General features: G+C 35.0%; 1 protein-coding gene across 2 annotated transcripts in view; it reads right to left on the reverse strand.

Moving 5' to 3' along the window:
- LOC150105967 (DNA-directed RNA polymerase III subunit RPC3-like) overlaps nucleotides 1–16,994 on the reverse strand; it is a 164,015-nt gene extending 147,021 nt beyond the window's left edge. Inside the window, exons 1-2 of one of the 2 annotated variants that reach the window (XM_090393728.1) lie at nucleotides 16,860–16,994; nucleotides 11,634–11,779 (exon numbers count right to left, since the gene is read on the reverse strand). In XM_090393728.1, the coding sequence (XP_090249854.1) occupies nucleotides 11,634–11,743 (110 nt within the window). In that variant the 5' untranslated portion in view covers nucleotides 11,744–11,779; nucleotides 16,860–16,994. Of the gene's footprint in view, nucleotides 1–11,633; nucleotides 11,780–16,598; nucleotides 16,813–16,859 lie in introns of those variants that run through there. The other variant, XM_090393727.1, reaches the window with a different exon arrangement.
- Nucleotides 16,995–22,471: the final 5,477 nt, after the last annotated feature.

The raw sequence follows: 22,471 nt of genomic DNA on the forward strand, positions 1-22,471 counted from the left end.
TTCCATCCATCATCAGGGTATACAGATAGCTACTGGTGCCTTTCACACCTCACCCACTCCAATATCACTTCAACGGAAACAGTTGTTTCTTAATTATGCCCTAAAAATAAAATCTCTTCCAGTTCATCCTACATGGAATAGTATCTTCTCTCTGCATTGGGAAGCTCAATATCACACATATCAAACTGCTATATATCCTTTTGGTATGCGTATTAAAGAAACTGTGCAAGCTGTTAGTATAAATGTTGACAACATTAGCTACACTAAACATAACAGCATTCCTCCATGGCAGGTTTGCACACCATCCTGCAACCTCTCACTTTGTCAGCTACAGAAATCTTATACCCCATCATCCATTTACCTGCAATTGTTAATGACACAGAGCAGCATACGCTGATTTCTTACCCATCTATACTGATGGTTCAAAAACTAACACCTCTGTTGGCTGTGCTACTGTGTTTCCTGACATTATTATCTCAAATCAGATTCCACCAGACTGCAGTAATTATACAGCAGAGTTACATGCCATTCAGCTTGCACTTGTGCATATAAAAGAAAACTGCTATCAAAAGTGTATAATTTATACAGATTCATTGAGCTCTTTATAGGCTATCTCCTCTCCTATGTATAATCCTCATCCAGTACTTTATGAAGTGCTACACCTGCTTCACAAAATGAATATCCTTAATTTCGATGTTCAGTTCTGCTGGATTCCCAGCCACATCGGAATCAAAGGAAATGAAGCTGCAGATGCAGCTGCTAAATCAGCCCATACCTTCTCCACATACTATTTGACAGTTCCATATACAGACTACAGACAACTTATAAGATCAAAGCTAATTGCTCAGTGGGAGTTAACATGGCAAGAAACATCAACAAACAAATTATATAACATTAAACCTGAAATTAAACACTGGCATTCTAGTCAAAGGGAAGGGAGGAGGTTGTCCTTGCTAGGCTCTGCATAGGTCACAGTCACCTTACACATTCTCATTTACTGAGAGCTGATGACCCTCCCATATGTGAAAAATGCAACACACATCTCACTATTCATCATATTCTGGTAGATTGTCAAAAATTTACACGAGAGAGGAATGAAATTTTCACCTATCTAACCAAGCCATATACACTCAGGGAAATGCTAATTTTTAATTGCATGATGTTTTTAATTTTTTAGAAATAATTAATTTTTACAAACACATTTGACCATAAATTTGTTTATATGTAAATACTTTTTACATATAAACACATATATGTATATATAATATATATGTATAACCTTTTATACATATATATTATTCATTAGGTTAAATTTGACTAATTATGTATTAACATGGGCCTTGATCTTGTATATTTGTATCACCCTGCTGTAATTTTGTTAATATGTAAATACCATAATGCTAAACTTAAATTTTATGCATCAATGCTGTATAATAATTTCTTTCTGACTCTTGTTTGTTGTAATCTTACTAGATGTAGACACTGCTTTCCTTGACTTGTATATACATATGTTACCCTATAGTTATCTATTTATGTACTGCTGAAACAACTGCAGTAATTTTGTTTATATGTAGATACTGCATCACTTAACATACATATTGTGTATGCATCTTATTTATTACTTTATTTTTCGAATAATCATGTAGTGCTGTAGGACATCTTACCTATTTGTGTACTTTCTAGTAATTCTGTTTATATGTATTCTAAATTCTGTTTCTACATTGCTAAATTTAATTTTCATCCATGCATATTATATAATAATCCCTTTTTGCCTATTTTTGTACTGCTATAAAGGTATCTATTAAAATTTTATATATATGTACATACTACATTCCTTGGCTTAGTGTTTCATATATTATGTATTAACTTATAGTGTTAACTATTTTTGCACTACCGTAATAACCTCTGATGTGTGTGTTGCTGTTCTGTTTACCTAGAGATGCTGCTTTGTGAAACTGGATTCTTGTACAGACATATTGTTTACAATTCTGTAAATGCTAATGTTGTAACCTTTAGTATGGCACAGTATGACCTTTGTAGTTTTTGTGCCAAATAAACTATAAACCAACCAACCAACCATGTGAACTTGTGTACATTTTTTTTGTTGAAAGATGGTGTTAGTGATGACATGTCCATAGCAAACGCTTTGTCCCTTTCTCCAAATTTTCCCAAAATATTTCTATATGCCTGGTGGGATTCATTTCCTACGCTGCTGTTCAGATCTTAAACAAGGACCACTTTTCCCATTTACTTTATGTCAGCTTCCTGTTCTAATAACATGAAAAATTTCCCCACTTCTTCCAAAAAAGGGTGATAAAAGTGTACCATCAAACTATTGACCAAATGCCATCACCTCTGTCCTCTACAAAATAATGGAGAAAGTCATCAAAAGCCATCTCCTCTGCTACTTACAGGCCCACCAATTAATCAGTGACCTCCAGTATGGATTCCACGTTTCAAGATCCACAGCTGATCCTGTAGCTTGCATCATCCACCACTAGACACATACCATGGAAAGGTTCAGAGAAACTTACATTGTAGTGTTACCCTTGACATTTCTGAAGCTTTTGACCATATGTGGCATTGAGGCCTATGAGTATGCTGAAAAGTTGTGACAATCACCATGAAGGAATTGAGGAAGAACCACATGACTTACACATTGGTTTACATATTCCCCATGAAGTGTTATATGCCTGCTGCATTATTTGTAATCCTCTGAGAAAAGTCTTTCCCTTGTTGCACAAACCAGTCCACAGCTGCAGATATGACTTCATCATCTGTGGCCGGGTTGCCAGATTGGCCATTTCATGGCCAAATTTCAAAAATTTGGCACTTTTTTAAACTCTGGGGCCATGAAAAAATCAGTTTGGCCATTTATGCAAATGTGACCATTAATTTGGCCATTTTTACAAAGATTTCAAATCATATGCATTATTTACTTTGCTTAATATTTTGTCGCATTGTAAGGCTAGCTGTTGGTACCCCTTTATGTGGCATTTGGTTGGCGGTGATGCGCTTGATGCAAATTGACTGTTACTGAAAATGTTTGTTCAATGACGTCATAATGAGCCTCTGGTAGCTGGCTTATAGTTTGTTACTATAACTCCCTCAATAACACCAAGCATGCTTGAGCTTCATTTTGTACTTGTATAAAACAAGTACACAAAGCTCCTGCTCGCTATTGTTGCTATAAAATTGACCCAGTTCTGTTGATAAATACCACCAAACACGATGCAGCTTCATTTTGTACTCGTATAAAACACGTATGCAACAGCCATACCAGCTTGGGTCCATGTCTGTTTTGATCGTCTTTAGTTAGTTACGGCATAGACTTTGTGTTGCAAGTGTTGTTCCGTTGCGTGATATCAGACATTTGGTCCTCTTTGGTGATAGTTCTATCTCATAAGCTTTCATACTGGAATATTTTGCATAAACTTTACCCGCATTGTGACAATAAGCAATTAATATTTCAATTTTGTAAGAATGGTAATTAAGTGATTTTAGTATAATTAATGAATAATTTTTTAATATTGTTTATAGACTCAATCTCATCATCATCATCATCATCATCAAATTCCTGCCATGTACCCTCAAGGGGTGTACAGGATATGACAGTACTACATGAAAAAATTAAATCATTACTAACTTCCTATCTACAATTTTCCTCCAAATCAGTCTGTTACTTGTCAAGACTCCAACATTATCAGATCTTATATTTCTATCGTCTAAGGCACTTTGTACCGTATCAATCCACCTATATCTTGGTCTTCCTCTGGGTCGTTTTCCTGCCAACCTGGCAGAGAACACTTGTTTTGCTAATCTTTCCTCTCCCATTCTATTTAAGTGACCATACCATCTGAGATTAGCTCTGCTAACGCATTCCTGGATGCTGACAATGTCAAGTTCTTTCCTAATATCCTCATTTTTAATATGATATTGCCATTGATGCCATCTGTTCACGCCTCTAATCTTTTTCAGGACTCTCATATCCGCGGTCTCTAGTCTTTGGTCAAGTGTTTTACTTCTGACCCAGCTCTCAGATCCATAAGTTAAAATTGGTTTGAACACAGTCTTGTATACAGCTAATTTAGTGTTCCGACTAATTTCTTTCTTATTTCATATGAATTTATTCAATTGACTTCCCACGATACCAGCTTTGCTGATTCTGTTGTCTATTTCTATATTTAGTTTACCATCTTCAGTAAAAATTGTGCCTAAGTAGCTGAAATGTTTTACTTGTTCCACAGGTTCTCCATTCACAACACAGTTGACATTTTCAATGATTCTGCCTATTTTCATTGTCTTTGTCTTTTTATTGCTGACCTTCATACCATATCTATTACAACAGCTATTCAATTTAGTCAGAGAATCTTGCAGACTTGTAGCAGATTTATTTAGAAGTATAACATCATCCGCATAAAGCAAAGAGCTGACATTAACATCTCCAATTTTGATATCAGGTTTAATACCACATTCCTTCATAATGTGATCCATATAGATAATGAATAACAGAGGGGATAATGTACATCCTTGTCTCACACCAGATTTAACATTAAACCATCTTCCTGTACTTCCTTCAATTCTAACTGCTGACTCACAACTCAAATAAAGACTAAGTATTGCTTGATATAATGCATCATTGACACCATATAACTGCAGCGTATTGAATAGCTTCTCTCTTGGCACCTTCTCATATGCCTTTTCCAAATCGACAAAACTTAAATACAGATCTTTGTTATATTCCCATGCTTTCTCGACTATTTGTCGTAAAGTGAAGATCGGATCCTGACAGCCTCTATTTGGCCTGAATCCAGCTTGTTCTTCACCAAGCTTTTCTTCCACAATTCTTCCCAACCGTTTCTCAAGTATACTTGCATAGATCTTGCCAGGAACACTCAATAGGGAAATACCTCTGTAATTCTCACATTCAGTTTTATTTCCCTTTTTATATATGGGTACTATGACAGCTCTACTCCAATCATCGGGAATTCGTCCCTCTGTCCAGGCTTTCTGAACTATGCAGTGCAGCCACTGTAAGACTCTTATACCACCATACTTCAGCATTTCTGGTCGAATATCATCTACTCCTGCTGCCTTTCCACATTTCAAGCCTTTGATGGCTTTTTCTACTTCAAGTATGGATATGTATTCCTGACTGCATGTCTGGTCAGTGTTTTTTATCACTGTGCTGTCATCACTGCTTGTTTCATTTAGCAGTTTTTCAAAGTAATTACTCCATACTTCAAGGATATCTTTTTTTCCTGTTTTCATTTCACCTTTATCATCTCTAATTCCTTTTACAGCACTCTTTCCTCCATTCCTAAGCTTCTTCAACAACCTCCAGAATATTTTGCCACCTTCTTGATATTTATTTTCTATATTCTTGCCAAAGTCCTCCCATGACTTTTGTTTAGCTAGTTTTACACACTGTTTAGCTTTCTTACATTTGTCTCTGTATTCTGTAAGAGTAAAAGCTGACTTATTTGCCAGGAACTTTTGATATGCTTTCTTCTTTTCCTTCACTGCCTCTTTAACTTCCTGTGTCCACCAGGGAGTTCTGATTTCTTTATCTTTGCACACAACCTCACCACATGCCTCTCTGGCAGAATCAATCAATGTTTCCTTCAGAGTTTGCCACTGAATCTCCAAGGTTTGATTCCTGTTCTCAAACTCTTTCATTTTCTTTTCAATAATATTTCTGTATTTTAGTCTACAGTTTACATCTGAGAGCTGCTCAACTTTTATTCGCTTTAAAACTTTCTTACATGTTATTCTTTTCAATATGAAATTCAATTTTATCCTGCTCAAGACTAAATAGTGATCACTTCCAATTTCAAATCCTCTGTACACTCTGGTGTCCTGCACCAGGGAGAAAACATCACTATCAACAATAACATAGTCAATGAGACTTTTCTTATTCCTAGCCTCTTCTCTCCATGTGAATTTGTGCACATTTTTATGTTGGAACATGGTGTTAGTAATAACCAGTCCATGTCCTGAGCAGAAATCCAACAGATATTTGCCATTATTATTAGCTTTGCTCTTTTCTCCAAATTTTCCCAAAATATTTTTGTATGTCTCACAATCATTTCCTACTCTACTATTTAGATCCCCAACAAGGACCAACTTTTCCTTTTTCATTGTGTCAGTTGCTTTTTCTAAAGCCTCAAAAAATTCCTCCACTTCTACCTTAGTAGATCCTTCTGTGGGACCATAGGCACAAATAAGTCTCATTGTCCAGTTCCCCATTCTCATATTTGCCCACATTACTCTACTTGAGACTGACTGCCATTCAAGAAGATTAGCCTCGTATTTTGTGTTGAATACTATGGCTACTCCTTCTTTTCCTTGATTGTTATTGCCTGAATATAACATTTTGTATTTATTGCTCAGAAAGATCCCACCAGTTTTGGTCTTTTTTGTTTCAGTCACCCCTATTATGTCGATCTGGTACTTATCTAATTCCTCAGCTAGCTCCATTTCTTTGCCATTCAGGCTTCTTATGTTGATAGTACCGATCTTTAACTCTGGTGATGTTGAGTTGGGGTTTGTTTTCAGATTTGTTCCAGTAGCTGACTTTTCGCTGTTTGCCCTGGTTCCCTGGCAAAAACAACGGGGGCCTTGTTTAACCGGGCGACGCCCCAGCCGGCATGAAATTTTGTCATGTTGTACCATCATTTTTTATTTTGGTTTAACCAATAAGAATACAATTTGGTCGGCTAAATCCCAAATTGCCAGCCCATCCTCGTTCGTTCAGTATCAAAGTAGATACCCAACAGGGTGCACCACGAGAAGGTGAGGATTGGACATTAGGTCAGAAGCCCTGGTCAGTTCTCCGCATTCCTTTAAAGGCTATGTGAAGGTCTCCTCTCAGTTATACAGCTTTGACCCTTAAGCACCCCATAGACTCGATCTTTATCTTGCTTATATTTTTGTTATTTTCCCTTTACCAGATTGGTGTTTGCTGTGCCAGATTAGTATTTGTACTACAAATTTTGTAGTACTATTATCTATAATTTGATTTTTGTTTCTTCATTTTCTAAATTGAGATATTTTGTTTTTTTTCAAGCCCTTTAAAATGCCTAAGTACAAAAGTGATAATAGAGGTGGAAGAAAATATAAAAAAGAATGGGAAGTAAAATATTAGTGGCTGAAATCTTCTGATGATGGACAACATGCATATTACACGTATTGCAAAACTAACGTGCTGCCAAAACTTTATAACATATCTGTTCACGAAAAATCAAAGAAACCAATATAAATCTCCCAGTACATCACAAACAACTCTAGATAAAGTTATCAAATCGTCCATGAATGACCAGGAAAAACAAGCAGAAATAGAACTTAGCCTTGCAATAGCATGTCATTCTTCAATTTGTGCTGTAGATCATATAGGTGAAGTAGTTAAGAAACATTGCCAAAATAGTGTTCTTGGTGGCATTAAACTGCACAGAACCAAATGTATTGCAATTATAGAAAATGTAATTGCTGCTTCATTGAAAGAGCAACTGAAGCATGATTTAGAAGGTAAAAAGTATGTATTACTAGTAGATGAATCTAAGCATTTGTGCATAGTTCTTAGATTTTTTTACAATGAAACAAATAAAATTCACTCAGCTTTCTTGGGTCTTATACCTGTTGTAGAGACAACAGTGGAGGTTTCATTTAATAAAATTTCAGAAGTGTTAGCTCCATATAATCAAACTCTTAAGAATTGTATTGGGTTTGCTAGTGATGGTGCTACTGCTATGGTTGGAAGTAACAATTCCCTGTGGACTAGGATAGAAATGAAAATCCGAACTGTATTCAAATGAAGTGCATATGCCACTCTCTGGCAATTTGTATACAGCATGCATTTTCAAAGCTGCCATCCAATGTTTGATTCATTTCGACTGAAATTCCTTCGTGGTTTTCAAATAGCAATATGAGAAGAGAAGATTTTAAGGCTCTTTTTAAAGTGATGAATTCAGCAGCTGAAGATGACCAGGAGCGAGATGCATCCCTTCCATTTTTTTTGAAATTGTCGAAGACAAGGTGGTTAGTGAGAGGTAAAGTCTTCAATAATATACTGCTAAATTGGGAAGAATTAATTGCCTACTTCACCTGCTGTGAACAATCTGGAGGTCAGGATACAAGGTATAAGGCATGGTTGATAAAAGAGATGTTACAAGATACGATGAATTATTTTTACTTTGTATTTGTATTTACCCTCAAAAGGCTTAATGTTTTGTTCCAGCAAACCTATGCTGATCCTTACGATCTTGCCAAAGAACTGCACACACACAGAGAGATAGTCTTCATCAAAGGCTGTACAATGCAGATGGAACATGCAAAATAGTAGAAAATGCAGACTTTGGAATTAAATTTGATCAAGAAATTAGGACATACTTGATCAGCTTTAGCACTTCTCCTAATATAGAACAAGAAAATAATAAAATAAAGTCTGTAAAATTTAGGTGCCAAGCCATGCTTCAAGAATCATTGAATCAAGTGAACAAGTGGCTCCCTGAGTCAACTGATATATTTAAAGGTCTGTCACTTTTAAATCCTACTGTTATTCTAAGCCAAACAGAAAAGGGAAAATTTTCTGATCTGCCATTTTCCAACTAATAAATGATGTTGATGTAGTCGGAGACCAATACAGAAAAATTAGCCTTGTTGCGCGGAATGAAGAAGAAAACTTCAAACAAGATGGAATCCCTAAGGAAGCTTTAGAATTTTGGCAAGCAGTATCCAAACACAATAATTTTAAAGAACTGTCGAATTATGCCCTAACATGCCTTATCGTGCCAGCTAGTAATGCAATAGTTGAACGAATTTTTTCTTGTGTAATATCTATCAAAACTAAACCCAGAAACAGGAAATTAAACTGCTGGATTCAATTGTAAGAATCCGTTCATTCTTAAGTGATAACAATATGTGCTGCCAAAACTTTAAATGTACTCCCGAAATGCTACAGATGCACAACAGCAAAACCCTTTACGACTCGACTGCATAAAAAGAAGAACAAGATGTTCAATATCTTGAGGAAGTGCTGTCAAATTAACAGCTGAGTTTCACTGTAAGTATTTTAAATTTTAAAGCCATTTTTGTATTAATATTATTAGTATTTTTGATGATATGTAATTGAATATATAGGCATAATTTATGCACACTTAATTGTTGGTATGTTAATTCACACAATTCAATCCTTTTATATCTTTGGGCATATTTTTGGCCTAATACTTTTATACTAATACTAATAATATTAATACAAAAATGGCCAAAGTGGCCATAAGCTGTTGTGTTCATCTGGCAACCCTGATCTGTGGTGAATTTTGTTCCTTCAAGTGTTTCTTTAAATTTGGGAATGGAAAATAGTCACATGGGACTAGGTCTGGCAAATAGGGCGTGTGGCCCAATTAACTCACTGTGTTCATTCAGGATATTTCAAGTACAGAAGTACTAACTATAAACAAAATTTTGGTCTAGCTATGGGAAACCTTTTGTCACCAGTATTTGCTAACATCTACCTCAAAGATTTTGAAGAGAAAGCTATCTCCTCCTTCCCTTTAAAACTTAGAATTTGGAAAAGATACATAGATGACATTTTTTTAGTTTGGGGCCATGGCCATGAATCTCTTCAAAATTTTCTAGACCATCTGAATAATCAACATCCAAACATCAAATTTACAGCTGAGTTAGAAGTTAATGGTTCTCTTCCTTTTTTGGATGTTAGACTGACCTGTTCAATGGAGAAATTGAAGATTTCGATTTACAGATATCTTCATGCTCAGTCTCATCATTATCCCCACAAAAGCTTGGAATCATTTCGATACTTGGACATCGAGCTTGTTCCCTTCTTTGATGAGGAGGAACTAAAGAAAGAACTTAATTTCCTCCAGACTACATTTCAACTGAATGGCTGTTCACAAAAAAAATATTAACATTTAATCCTATTTAATCCACTCCCTCACCATAATGAGGATACAAGTGTTAAAGGTAATGTTTCTCTACCTTACATCAGCTCTGTCTTTCCGAAATTGGCTATAGTTCTTCAAAAGTACAATATACAGACTTTATTCACACCTCTATAGAAACTCCGCTCCTTACTGAGCAGACCTAAACCTGGCCATACCAATCTCAAGTATCTCAGTGTCTACCAGATTTGGTAATAAGGGATAAGCCATACTTTGGCCAGACAGAGAAATCCATTGAGCTATGCATCGAGGAACATCAGAGAGAGAGAGACATAAGTTACAGGAGAACACAAGCCAGTGCTCTGTCTAGCAATGTTCTGCTTTCTGCAAATTCTAATTAAGAGAACCACACCCATCCAGTACTCTGGGACAAGTCTACTAATATTTTCCATTGTTCTGATAAATTAGAGAGAAGAATTAGTAGAATCTGAAGAAATCATTCTCAATCCTAGACATCTCAATAACGACCTAAGTTAAAACCTATCTGACTGTTACTGTGCTGCTATACAATATTGGCATACATGAGATTGTGAGCACATGCGTACACCCAACAATGAAGTTACAGAAAGAATGTTTTTAAATACACATATGTTAATGCATTACCGTTGAAATGCATACACTAAACTTTTTTGTACTGTTTAGAGTTATTTCCTTTATAGTTCTTATTGGTTGTTTCTTTTATTTTTTTGCACCTGAAGAAGTCTGTTAAAGATGAAACCAGTCGTGCCATTAAAATTTGTTTTATTTCTCATCTCGGTTTCCCAGTCATTTAATCCTACAAAACATGTACCTCAACCGAGTAAATCAGTCTTCTAACATGCGTGCACACACACACACACACGTGTGTGTGTGTGTGTGTGTGTGTGTGTTAGAAAAGAAAATATTCCTCTTTGCCCCATAGTAGAAGGTATCAATTCTCCAACTTCAAACCTCTCAAAATTTTTCGCCTCTTCTCTTAAATGTTTCACATGAAAATCGACTTCCTTTATTAAAAACTCTACAGACTTTGTTTCCAAGCTTAAGGATTTTATGATCACAAACTCGGATATATATGAAAATAGGATCAAAACCAAGTTTATAAAATTTCTTGGTATCTTTAACATATATAATTATATATTTATATAAATATAATTTAATTTAAATAAAATATATAAAAATAATTAAATTATTTAAAGAATTTACATTAAAAAAAATTTTTTTAACTATCGGCCTGGTTGGCCAAGTGGTTAGCATATCTGCTCTCCAGCCAAAAGGCTGTGGGTTTGAATCCCACCATGGGCATGGATGTTTGTGATTGTCTGTGAAAATACTAGTGGTGGTGGACAGTAGATGGTGTTGGTATAGATGATGTGGTTCGTTGTAGTTGGTGAATTGAGTTGTAGAGTAGGTGCACTCCCTCCATGAGTCTTTGGACTCCCTGGAGATGTCAAGTAATAATAATATAATAATATATTTAAAAAAAATTGAAATAACATGGATATGAAACATAAGATGTTTGATATGTTTTATCCACAATGGCCAGCTGGGTGGCTAAGATTATTCTTGTAGATTTTTTTACACAACCTTATAAAAAATAAAAAATTGCAGAATTCACAGTGTGGATAAGTAAATGATTATAACTGTGAAGTTATAACAAAAACATAAATCACATAATAAATGCTTAAAGGTACTCACAGTTTTTTTGCACAATAAATATAGCGAGGGTAACGCAAAAGTTGAATAACTTTATTACTATTTACAAGGTATTCTACAAATCCACGTTTGTTGATCTCAAATTCAGCCATGTCATGTTGTAACAAAACACAAAGAGCCTTTTTAACCTGAAATATAAATAAGATACAAATCAGCAAACTATAATTTAATAAAAATAATTTAATATGTATTTTATTAAACACAATTTAATACTGTGACTCTAGCCCACAAAAGTTTATAAAACTGTAGTACACGTTTATTTAATTTAATTTAATTTATTGATTTGTATTTTTTTAAATTTATTTTTAATGTAGAACATTTTCAAGTCACTTCAGGCCTCCAATAAGCAGAGCAGTGGTCTCACACTGGGCAATGAAATTCATCTCCCACCTAAGGACATTCACAAAACATCCATGTCCAAAGCAAGATTTAACCCACAGCCTATCGGCTGGAGAGAAATTATGCTAAGCACTTAATCAACCAGGTCAGCTTACACATATTTCAATAAAGTGATTTTTTTTATAACAGCCATTTCATTAAGAACCCATCAAAGCCATTAAGTAAGGATGTATATCTTAATGGGATGGTGCACCAACATCCTCCTTAACTAAGAATGCTTGATACTGTTCCAGAAGATGGCAATCCAATTAAATGAGAATGCTACTTCACAGACTTACTGCAATTATGCTCTTTTTTATGCCTCTCTATTAGTATTGACATATTCAATGTGCTGCTGAAATAACAGCCATCATTTGTGCACTTTCTTCTAAGAATATAAGAACACAAGCAGTTGCTGGTCGACCTCCATTTACTGTCCAGCTTTCACACCTACTGAACTATTACTACCTATTTTTCCCCTCCCCTTTCATTTCATTTGTTTCTCTTTTTTCTTTTCTTTCCCCCCCCTCTGTTTTTCCTATATTTTTCCTGATGTATTTTTGAACCTTCAGTGTTCAAAAATATATCAATCAACAGATTTCTTCCTCTTGCTTACATGTAATGCTGATGTACTACAAGTTTTTCAACCTTGTATGACATTAATATACATGTTAATATACTTATTATTATTATTATTATGTAATACCACTAAAGACTCATTGAGGGAGGGCACCTATTCTACAACTTTCTGTCTCCATTACTCAATCCAACAACTACAGCGAACCAAACTAACATCATCATCCACACTAACGCCATCTACCACCCATCACCATCACTAGTATTTTCACAGATAATCACAAACATCCATGCCCACGGCAGGATTTGAACCCGCAGCCTTTTGGCTGGAGAGCAGATACGCTAACCACTCAGGCAACCAGGCCAGCTTTTGTGCATGAGATTAATATATATGCACTATTGGATCAATAAAATACTAACACTCCTCTTGAAAAGGTAAGTAATAAAAAATAAAATCTGGTTGCTATTTTCAGACTATATAAAAATTAAATTCCTTATCTTATCTGCTCTCCTAAAGATCAACTCCAATCCTCATACTTTCTTAATATGGCTGGATTTATGGATTTAAAAGGTTGGACTTAACATGACTCAACATTAGGATTTTAGGACATAAAATAAATGCTGTAAGCCCAAGCATGAGACCATATATTAAAGAACACACACTCCACTCTCTTTCCCTCTGTGTGTGTGTACACACGTGCATGTGTGCTTTGTCTAATTTCACAAATGCATCATTTGATGCAGGATGTTAAAACACATATTTGCTCTTGAACATTCATCGTGAATTATAGGTTTGGAAAGAAAACAGTAAAAATATTACTGAAAAGCATCTCTAGCATATAACAAATATTTGTTTTATGTAAAAAAAAAGCATAATTATACTTGTAATGCAATTTATTGGAAAATCACACTTTCACTAAAATATGCAGTAACTTCTGGAACACCATGTATAATAAATGATCACAATAATAAGAAGGTGACTGCCTAGTGTAAAACAACAACCCACTTCTAGACCTGATAGAGTGGTTCCTCTCTACATGGTTTCTGAATTATCTAACCATGGCCTTATTTTTCGTGGATATGATTGTCATAAGAAAAAAATCACAAAAATTAACACTTATTTGACAACTTATCATTAATTTAACATCAATATTGTTACAACAAAATAAATTATATTAGCAAATCAAATTATTTTAGAGACTGCTAGCTTTTTTTTTTTATTATAATTTTGAAACATTTAAAGATATTAAAATTCAGCTTCTTTATTTTACATACAGAAAATTTATTTGAACTGTCTCCAAGTATATGGAAAGCTCTAAAAAATCAGATAAAAATTTTGTTGTTTCCCTGACTCTTTGTCCTTTGTTGCATAACTGACTAAACTAGCTTTATTTATTCCAAGTTCACCTGCCCTGCTGTATCCACCAGTAGCACACTCAGGATTTAATCTTAGAGGGGACCAAGCACTCAAGATATTTAATCTTGGGGGAGGAGGGGCACTCATGATTTAATCTTTGGGGGGGCTGAGTTGAGTAGACGATTTGAGAATGCACACTACATTGCATATGACCTATGCCTGAGCATCCGCAGTGATCACCAATACATGATACCCATGATCTCCTCTGGCCTGGCTCTGGCAAATGAAGTAGCACTCGGTCCTCAAGAGCACTACTTCATTCGCCTTGCGTTCATAGCAGCCGTGATTCCCGAGAGCTATATAGTATTCCCACCTTATGTGGCCGCTAATTCATAAGTAGTATAGAAATAGAAGACACAACATAAATAAAAAAAAGAATTTTAATTACGAAAAGATTTTTGGAAAATTTTCGTGTTTTTTCCTTTTTCTTTGTGGGGTGGGGGGCATGGCTCCTTGGCTCCCTCCCTGGGTGCGCCACTGGTATCCACAGTAAAAAAATATTATAAGAGTAAGATATTTGTGTGCCAAACTATCTTTAGTGATACGTAAGAAAGGGAACATTTTACTAAATGACTTGAAAGCAATTTATAGTTTTATTTTCTGAATATTTCTGTTGGGAATGGATATTTGTGATTGTCATAAAGGCAGCCTATGAATTATATGGATTTTTGTCTATTGTGTGTTTTTCAGGTAGTTTGTCGATTTTCGAGTCTTGCTACCTTCAACTGAAAAAGTTCTTATAAAGCTTCCTCATATCACGATGGAATCTGAACCCACATCTTTTAAATTCAAAGAGTGTGCAACTGCACTACAGAGGTGACTGTAATAAAATCTCAGCCCATCTATGACTGGTTGGCAGAGATTTTATTGGGTACATCAGCAAGCAAACCAGGTGCTGCCAAGTCAAAGGTACACAAGAGAAAATAAATATGCAAAAAAAAAAAAATATATATATATATATATTTATCTTTGGATAAATAAATTATCCAAATAAGAAATAAATACTCTACAGTTCTGTACAGTTAGCAAGCCAACATTTGGACTAGGAATCATTCTTTGGTAAAATAATTGTTAGACTTGAGATCACTGAATGTGATTAAAAACAAGAAATCATAAGATCTGTAAAGCCCTTAGAAAAGTCTGTGTAAGTTATAAATCTTTGATAGCATTTTTCTTTGATACATTCAAATGCATTGAATGCAGAAAACATTCCAAGAGAATAAGATAAATGACAGCATATTCAGAAAATACAGCAGCAGATCCAAACAATAGCTCTGTTCCAGAACCATAAGTATACACTGGTGAAAAACAGAGTACTCTTTCTGCATATGCCAAAGGCTGCTAATAGATTGAAGATGTAGTTACTGCATAGTGAGAGGTAACGAAGAAATACAAGCCTGACAGGATGAAAAATATCAGTTCCATTATACGACTTCCCAATGTAGGAAAAAAAAACTGTCCAGTATTGGTGAGGCAATCAACAGTATGAGGTCCTATGTAAAGTGTCAGGTCAGGTATGTTATTTACAAAAGGATTTTTATTTTATTTTTTTAATTTTTGTTCATCATCATAATGCTAATTATGGGTATAGACCATATTGGTCTGTTCCAGTCTCATTATCCATCCAATATCCTTTTTAAAGGAGTAAAATTTTTGTTCTAGATAATTATTATATATGTAATTAATGTCTTTATTACATACAATTTATGTAATATGTCTTTATTTGTGTATCTAGTGAGTGGGTTTGTAGTATACTGAAAATTTTTTGTTTGATTCAGTATATTAGCAGTGGTTTGTGAAATTAGCATTTTGCTAATTTCACTGCCTGAGGCATATACTGCTTCAAGCAGTCAAATAGCTAGTAAGGAGTAGCACATTAACCTTCATATGGCACCAAGATAAATAAGCTTTCTGCATCAATTATAGTGTTATCTTATTCGTTTTCATGGATGATCCAGAAAAGTCTGCTTTTTCCAGAATGCTTAACTTAATGCATGAATGTTGAATATTCATGTAAAAAGTTCAGTTTTCAGCATCATCATAGGAACAAATTGCAAACATATATGCCCAGTAGATTTTGGTACGACTTTTTTTAATACTTCTCACTAAAAAGATGTGTTAAGAGAAGTGTGGTGAGATAATTCAATATTATTCTCAATAAAAAAAAACACTCATTCCCAATTCTGTGTTGTCCTAACAATGGCTGAGTACAAACCGCTTTCTATTCAGTTGGCAATATAATTTTGTTTATAAGAGTTGGTCGCAGTTTTAATAGAAATGAGAGGTCTCCAGACTTTGATCGGTATTAAGATTTCCTTGTTCTCGAGCTTTTATAGGGGTTGAAACTATCTAAAACTGAGTTGAAACTAACCCCTAGTTAGAGGTTTTCCTGATTGTGGGATTTTTTTTTTTTTTTTGTTTGTTTGTTTAATCTGTCAGTTACCATGCTTGGGCTAGTATCAAATATCTTTCACATGTACCCTCAAAAATATTTTAGTATGTATACATTTTGAACATCCAGTGATTGCCTTTCGGATTCTAACGGTCATTAATAATTCAACACTGAGTAATCTAACCTTACTAAGGGATAGTTTCGTTTCATCACATATCATTCGCACTGGCCAAAGACTGTGTTGGAGCAAAACTTTCCCAACACGTTCGACAATTTCACCGAAATGTTCTTTTAACAAAATCCCGCATAAATCGATTTCAACTTTCGACATATTTTTCTCCACGACATACAGTAAATTCTTATACCAAATGTATAATATAAACAGCAAGGAAACATAATAAATCCATTCCACCATAGACAGTATGTAACCAAACACCCTCCATACCAAAGTTGCTTTCTTTGCTCTTATTCCCAACACCAGCTCTCAATACTCTATACACCAGACATCGCTTCAGTATCCAGCTTATTAGACGCATTTTAGTTGTGTGTGTTCTGCTTTTTTATTTCATTTATTATTATTATTTGCAAGTGGTACGAACAGTTAATTTATCAAGCTGTTAAAAATGAACATAGATTAGAAAACCGAAATTGTAATTCTTTGGAGGTGTCACATAATATTAAGGTACGTTCGTTCCCCAATGGACAATAAATACTAAAGAACATGCTGTCGGCTTTCAACCTAGTGGCAAAATAGTTCAAAACCTTATTATTGGCTAAATAATCAAATTAAATTATATAAGACACAATTCGATTATTATTATTATAAAAATAAATAATCTAACACCTCTATATTTCTCAAAAGGAGTAACTAGCGCGCAATGAGATTGAATATAGAGAGAAACTGAAAGAACGTTTATTTAGGATGGAAAGATATTGGCTACCAAACGAGGTGAATAGATATAGCCCAAAGGGAAAGAGAGAGAGAGAGAGAGAGAGAGAGACCATCGGCAAGCTGGAAATACCAGTGAAGCCGGAACAGGCTTTAGACGACGTCACCTATAACAGGTGAACTCATGAACATGTACATTAAGTCTCTAAATAGAAGGTACGTCAACTTGCCGCCATATTGGATCTAGAATCGCATTCGTTCGAGCTCTTGATTTTTTTCGACTTCATAGCGAAATGGGAGGTTGTTCTGCTCCAAATTGTACAAACAGCCATTCTAAAGGATTCAGTCTCTATCGATTTCCAAGAGATCAGGATAGAAGAGCAATATGGCTACAGAATTGTCGTCGTGATGGATGGAAGGCAACAGATTGTACTAGACTTTGTTAAGTGAGTATTGAATTCAGCATATAACGAGAATTAGTTTTTAAATTTAGTTAAATAATTATTAAATAGTTTAATAATTATCCAATCCTTTAACTAATTCTAAAAAAATGGATTCGATTTTGTAATTGGAAACTTAAACACAAGTGGTCCACTAGTGACCAGATCAAGATAAGATAAGGTATCATGACGTGATTGGTTGTTCATTTGAGACGTCATTGTGTGTGACGTCATGAGTTTGTAATGTTTGGAATTTCCTTGGGACATATGTGTCAGTGACGTCAGTTCTTGTGTTTTGGTTCGCGTGTGGAATTATGGGTGATGGTAGAGATAAGGATTCATGTTGTGATTGGTGGGGCACTTCTGACCAGATCAAAATAAGATAAGGAATCATGTTGTGGGTGTGTGTTGTTTATCAAATGTAGATATGTGATGTCATTTCTTTTTGTAAATAAATTACGTTGTTGTTTTGAATGGAAAAGGGAGATATATTAGTGGATAAGTATTTGTGTCGTGATTGGTGGGAAGGGGTAGGGTGAAAGGGGAAGCGACGTCAGTGTCCTGGATGCGTGTTGTTAGGAGTTGTAGATAAGTAAATGGTTTGCGTATGGCATTATGGGTGATGGATAGTGATAATATAAATTTGGAATGTTTGGAATTTCGCCGCCCCCCCTTTCTGTCAGAGACATCACGTGGTGTATTGGGTTCGCTTAATGAATTGTGGGTGATATTTACAGATAAGCAATCGTGTCGTTATGTGTTTGGAAATTTATGGGGAACATATGTCTCTCTGTGATATCACATGGTGTTTTGGTTTGCCTATGGAATTGTGGGTGATGTTTTTGAGATAAGATATCTTGGAATTTTCCCAGGGTGACACACACCTGTCATTGTTGTCATGTTTTTATCATTGGTTGTCTATTGATGGCTGTACTAATTTTCCAATACATTTTGAGGTATTTCTTTCATGTTAAAGGGTGGGAATTCTTAGAGTACAGTCGTGATGGCGGCAGTGATTAGGCTTTTCTGAATAATTTAATTATATGCTAGTGTACCTCAAACATATGCTTTTTTTGCTCCGATGTTATCACTATCAGTTGGAAGTGACATCACTAAAAGATTATTGGCAAATGACAACTTCTTTTCGAATTTACGTTATCTTGTTTACTAATGTTTGGGTATTTTTTTAGTTTACATGAAGAGAAAAAACCAAACGGTATTTTAAAAAATAAATTAAAAATAAACGGATACTTGAAACCTTACAATAACTTATTTGACATATGAACAGCCAAAGGTTTCAATTCGGCGACATATATAACTTGTTTAAGTTAAGGGATATATATCCCATATCGTATCTTAGCCGAATAAGAAACTCAAAGAGTTTCATGCCGAATATAGTAGAAACTATATAAAGTTCTGCAATTCCAAGCATAAGCAAATACCTGCATGCACAGCAACTGACCCTTAAGGTAGTGCAAGCTGAGGCAACTCATGTCTAAGGTGGAGCAAGCTCTGATCACTGTTCTTGATATTTAACCATAATGTGAACTTAGCTCCTAAGAGCTGTATTACTGTTCTACATTATGAGAGAAGGTCACTACCCAGACCGGTTTCAACCTTATGTATAGGCGAAGCGGGCTCTAAAAATAAGATGATCCCGAAAGATCACCCAACTCAGCGTTGTTCCACTCGATGACAGGCTCGCTCCGTCACCGAGAACTTCTCAGCATTGGCTCTACCCAGTAGCAGGCTCACCCCACCACCAAGCAGAGCCATAATCTCAGCAGTGGCCCCACTCAGAGACAGGCAAAAACCTACCTCCAAGTGGAGCCTCTCAAAGCCAGATCCAGCCCGCACCAGTTTCCACCCTCATTGGGGTCTCATCAGTGAGTAGGTAGACCTAGTTAATATCAAGTTTGTAGCGAACAGAACTTACCACCCTTCTATGAGTATTGCCGAGAGGTGTCTTAATAAATTATTAGACATATGAAGAGTCAAAGGCTTCAATTCGCAACATATATAACTTGTTTAAGTTAAGGGATATATATCCCATATCGTCTCTTAGCCGAATAAGAAACTCAAAGAGTTTCATGCCGAATATAGTAGAAACTATATAAAGTTCGGCGATTCCAAGCATAAGAAAATACCTGGATACGCAGCAACTGATCCTTAAGGTAGTGCAAGCTGAGGCAACTCATGTCTAAGGTGGAGCAAGCGCCGATCACTATTCTTGATATTTACCCATAAAGGTATTTATGAGTAAATATCAAGGTATTTGCTTACGCTTAGAATCGCCGAACTTTATATAGTTTCTACTATATTCAGCATGAAACTCTTTGAGTTTCTTATTCGGCTAAGAGATGATATGGGATATATATATCCCTTAACTAAAACAAGTTATATATGTCGCCGAATTGAAGCCTTTGGCTCTTCACATGTCTAATAATTTATTAAGACACCTCTCGGTAATACTCATAGAAGGGTGGTAAGTTCTGTTCGCTACAAACTTGATATTAACTAGATCTACCTACTCATTGATGAGACCCCAATGAGGTTGGAAACCGGTGCACGACGGATCTGATTTTGAGAGGCTCCACTTGGAGGTAGGTTTTTGCCTGTCTCTGAGTGGGGCCACCACTGAGATTATGGCTCTGCTTGGTGGTGGGGTGAGCCTGCCACTGGGTAGAGCCAATGCTGAGAAGTTCTTCTCGGTGACAGGGTAAGCCTGTCATCGAGTGGAACAATGCTGAGTTGGGCGATCTTTTGGGATCATCTTATTTTTAGAGCCTGCTTCACCTATACATAAGGTTGAAACCGGTCTGGGTAGTGACCTCTCATAATGTAGAACAGTAATACAGTTCCTAGGAGCTAAGTTCACATTATGGGTAAATATCAAGAATAGCGATCGGAGCTTGCTCCACCTTAGATATGAGTTGCCTCAGCTTGCACTACCTTAAGAGTCAGTTGCTGCATATCCAGGTATTTGCTTACACTTGGAATCGCCGAACTTTATATAGTTTCTATTATATTCGGCATGAAACTCTTTGAGTTTCTTATTCAGCTAAGAGACAATATGGGATATATATCCCTTAACTTAAATAAACCTTACAATAACTTTTTTTGTATGTAGTCTAGAAATTCTCATGATAATTTAAATTTACTTACAGTCTTTCCAGAATGATTCTTCTTAATGCAAATAAATATTCCAAATTAGTTGAATTTTTATCCACACCACAACACACAAAAACACAATCTTGAAAGAACTAAATTTCTGTAATATCCTGAAAAACTATTTGACTTTTGTTCCTTTGATTTTCTGTCCATTTGGTACACCGTTAATTCCTTAGCATTGGGTCATACCATGCTTTTATTCCCAAGGTGGTGAGTGTAACCTCAAAATGTCTTTTCCTGACTAATATATCCGCCAGCGATCGATAAACGCTCACACAGAACAATATTTCTGTAAATAACCAGAAAATATAGTTGACTACATCGTTTTGATTTCCACCCATTTGGTTCCTTTCGTTTTCTTGGAGATGACTCATTAATTTCCGGTTTTAGTTTTCAACCTCAATCTCACTATGGAATGGTTTGTATTAATCACATCCTGTAATATATGAGTTGTGGTATTGTTCAAAAGGTATCATTTTCCCACGGTTGGATCTTTCTCAAACACTTACATATGACTAAGTAATTTGCATTCACATGATTGTGATGACACATATCCTAAAATTATTCATTCCTGATTAAGGATTTTATACACTTATTGTTTTCAAGTAGATGGCTTGTTTGTTTGTTTACATTTTATGTAGCTAGGAAACTGGAATTTATTTCAAATGAATATTAGCTCTGTAATATATATACTTTATTAATTTCTATGTTACCTTTTATTTGACTGTAATATTATTAACAAATTGTATTTACTGAATCTAAGATACAGAAATTAAATAAAGTGAAAAAGACAGTATTTTTTTTCTTATTCTTCTGATTTAACATTTGCACTGATGTTCATAGTGTATGATTTGCCACTGGTGCTTATGTATAATTCATGTGTTTTTTCTCCATGTGACATTTCAAAACAAGTTGAACAATGGTTTTTACATAGTTCAACTATGTAAAACTTATTTCCGTTAGTCCCAATTGACTGTTGTTCTCTCAGTCCGACATTTATTTCACAGTAGGGATATTTATATACATATTTTAACACAATTATTATATTATATATTCTTTCCAATACAAATAAATAATTATTTATTCTTATTTCAAATGAAAATTAGCTCAGAAAAAAAAGAAAAAGAAAGAAATAAAGACAAATTGCAAAGAAAAAAAAATGTTTACCCTCAAATAAATATTTATGATCACAGCAAACAAGAAATTCATCAGCTTTTCAAAGTTTTGAAATTCATGCACATATTGTTTTCATCATTTGGTATCATTTAAATGAAGAACGAATCTCGCTATTAAGTTCGTTAATGTATTTTGATTTTTCTCTTCCAATTGCGAGTATTTTTTGATATATGCATGTTGATTCACTTGTTATCTGCATGCTATGATACCTTTTTATCTACTTTTTTCACTCTTCAGGCGAAATATTCTCCACGGAAATTCTGCCTATTAATTTAATACCCATTTCCTTTTGCTTCCAAGAGTTGACACAGTTTCACTGAGTGGATTTTCAAAAAAAAAAAGTTTCTGGTTAGTTTGTGGCATGAAATTTCACAAGGAAAA

Source organism: Typopeltis vanoorti, chromosome 6 (assembly GCF_054136105.1).
Source record: "Typopeltis vanoorti isolate ZY-2024b chromosome 6, IOZ_Tvanoo_1.0, whole genome shotgun sequence".
NCBI classification, from domain to species: Eukaryota; Metazoa; Arthropoda; class Arachnida; order Uropygi; family Thelyphonidae; genus Typopeltis; species Typopeltis vanoorti.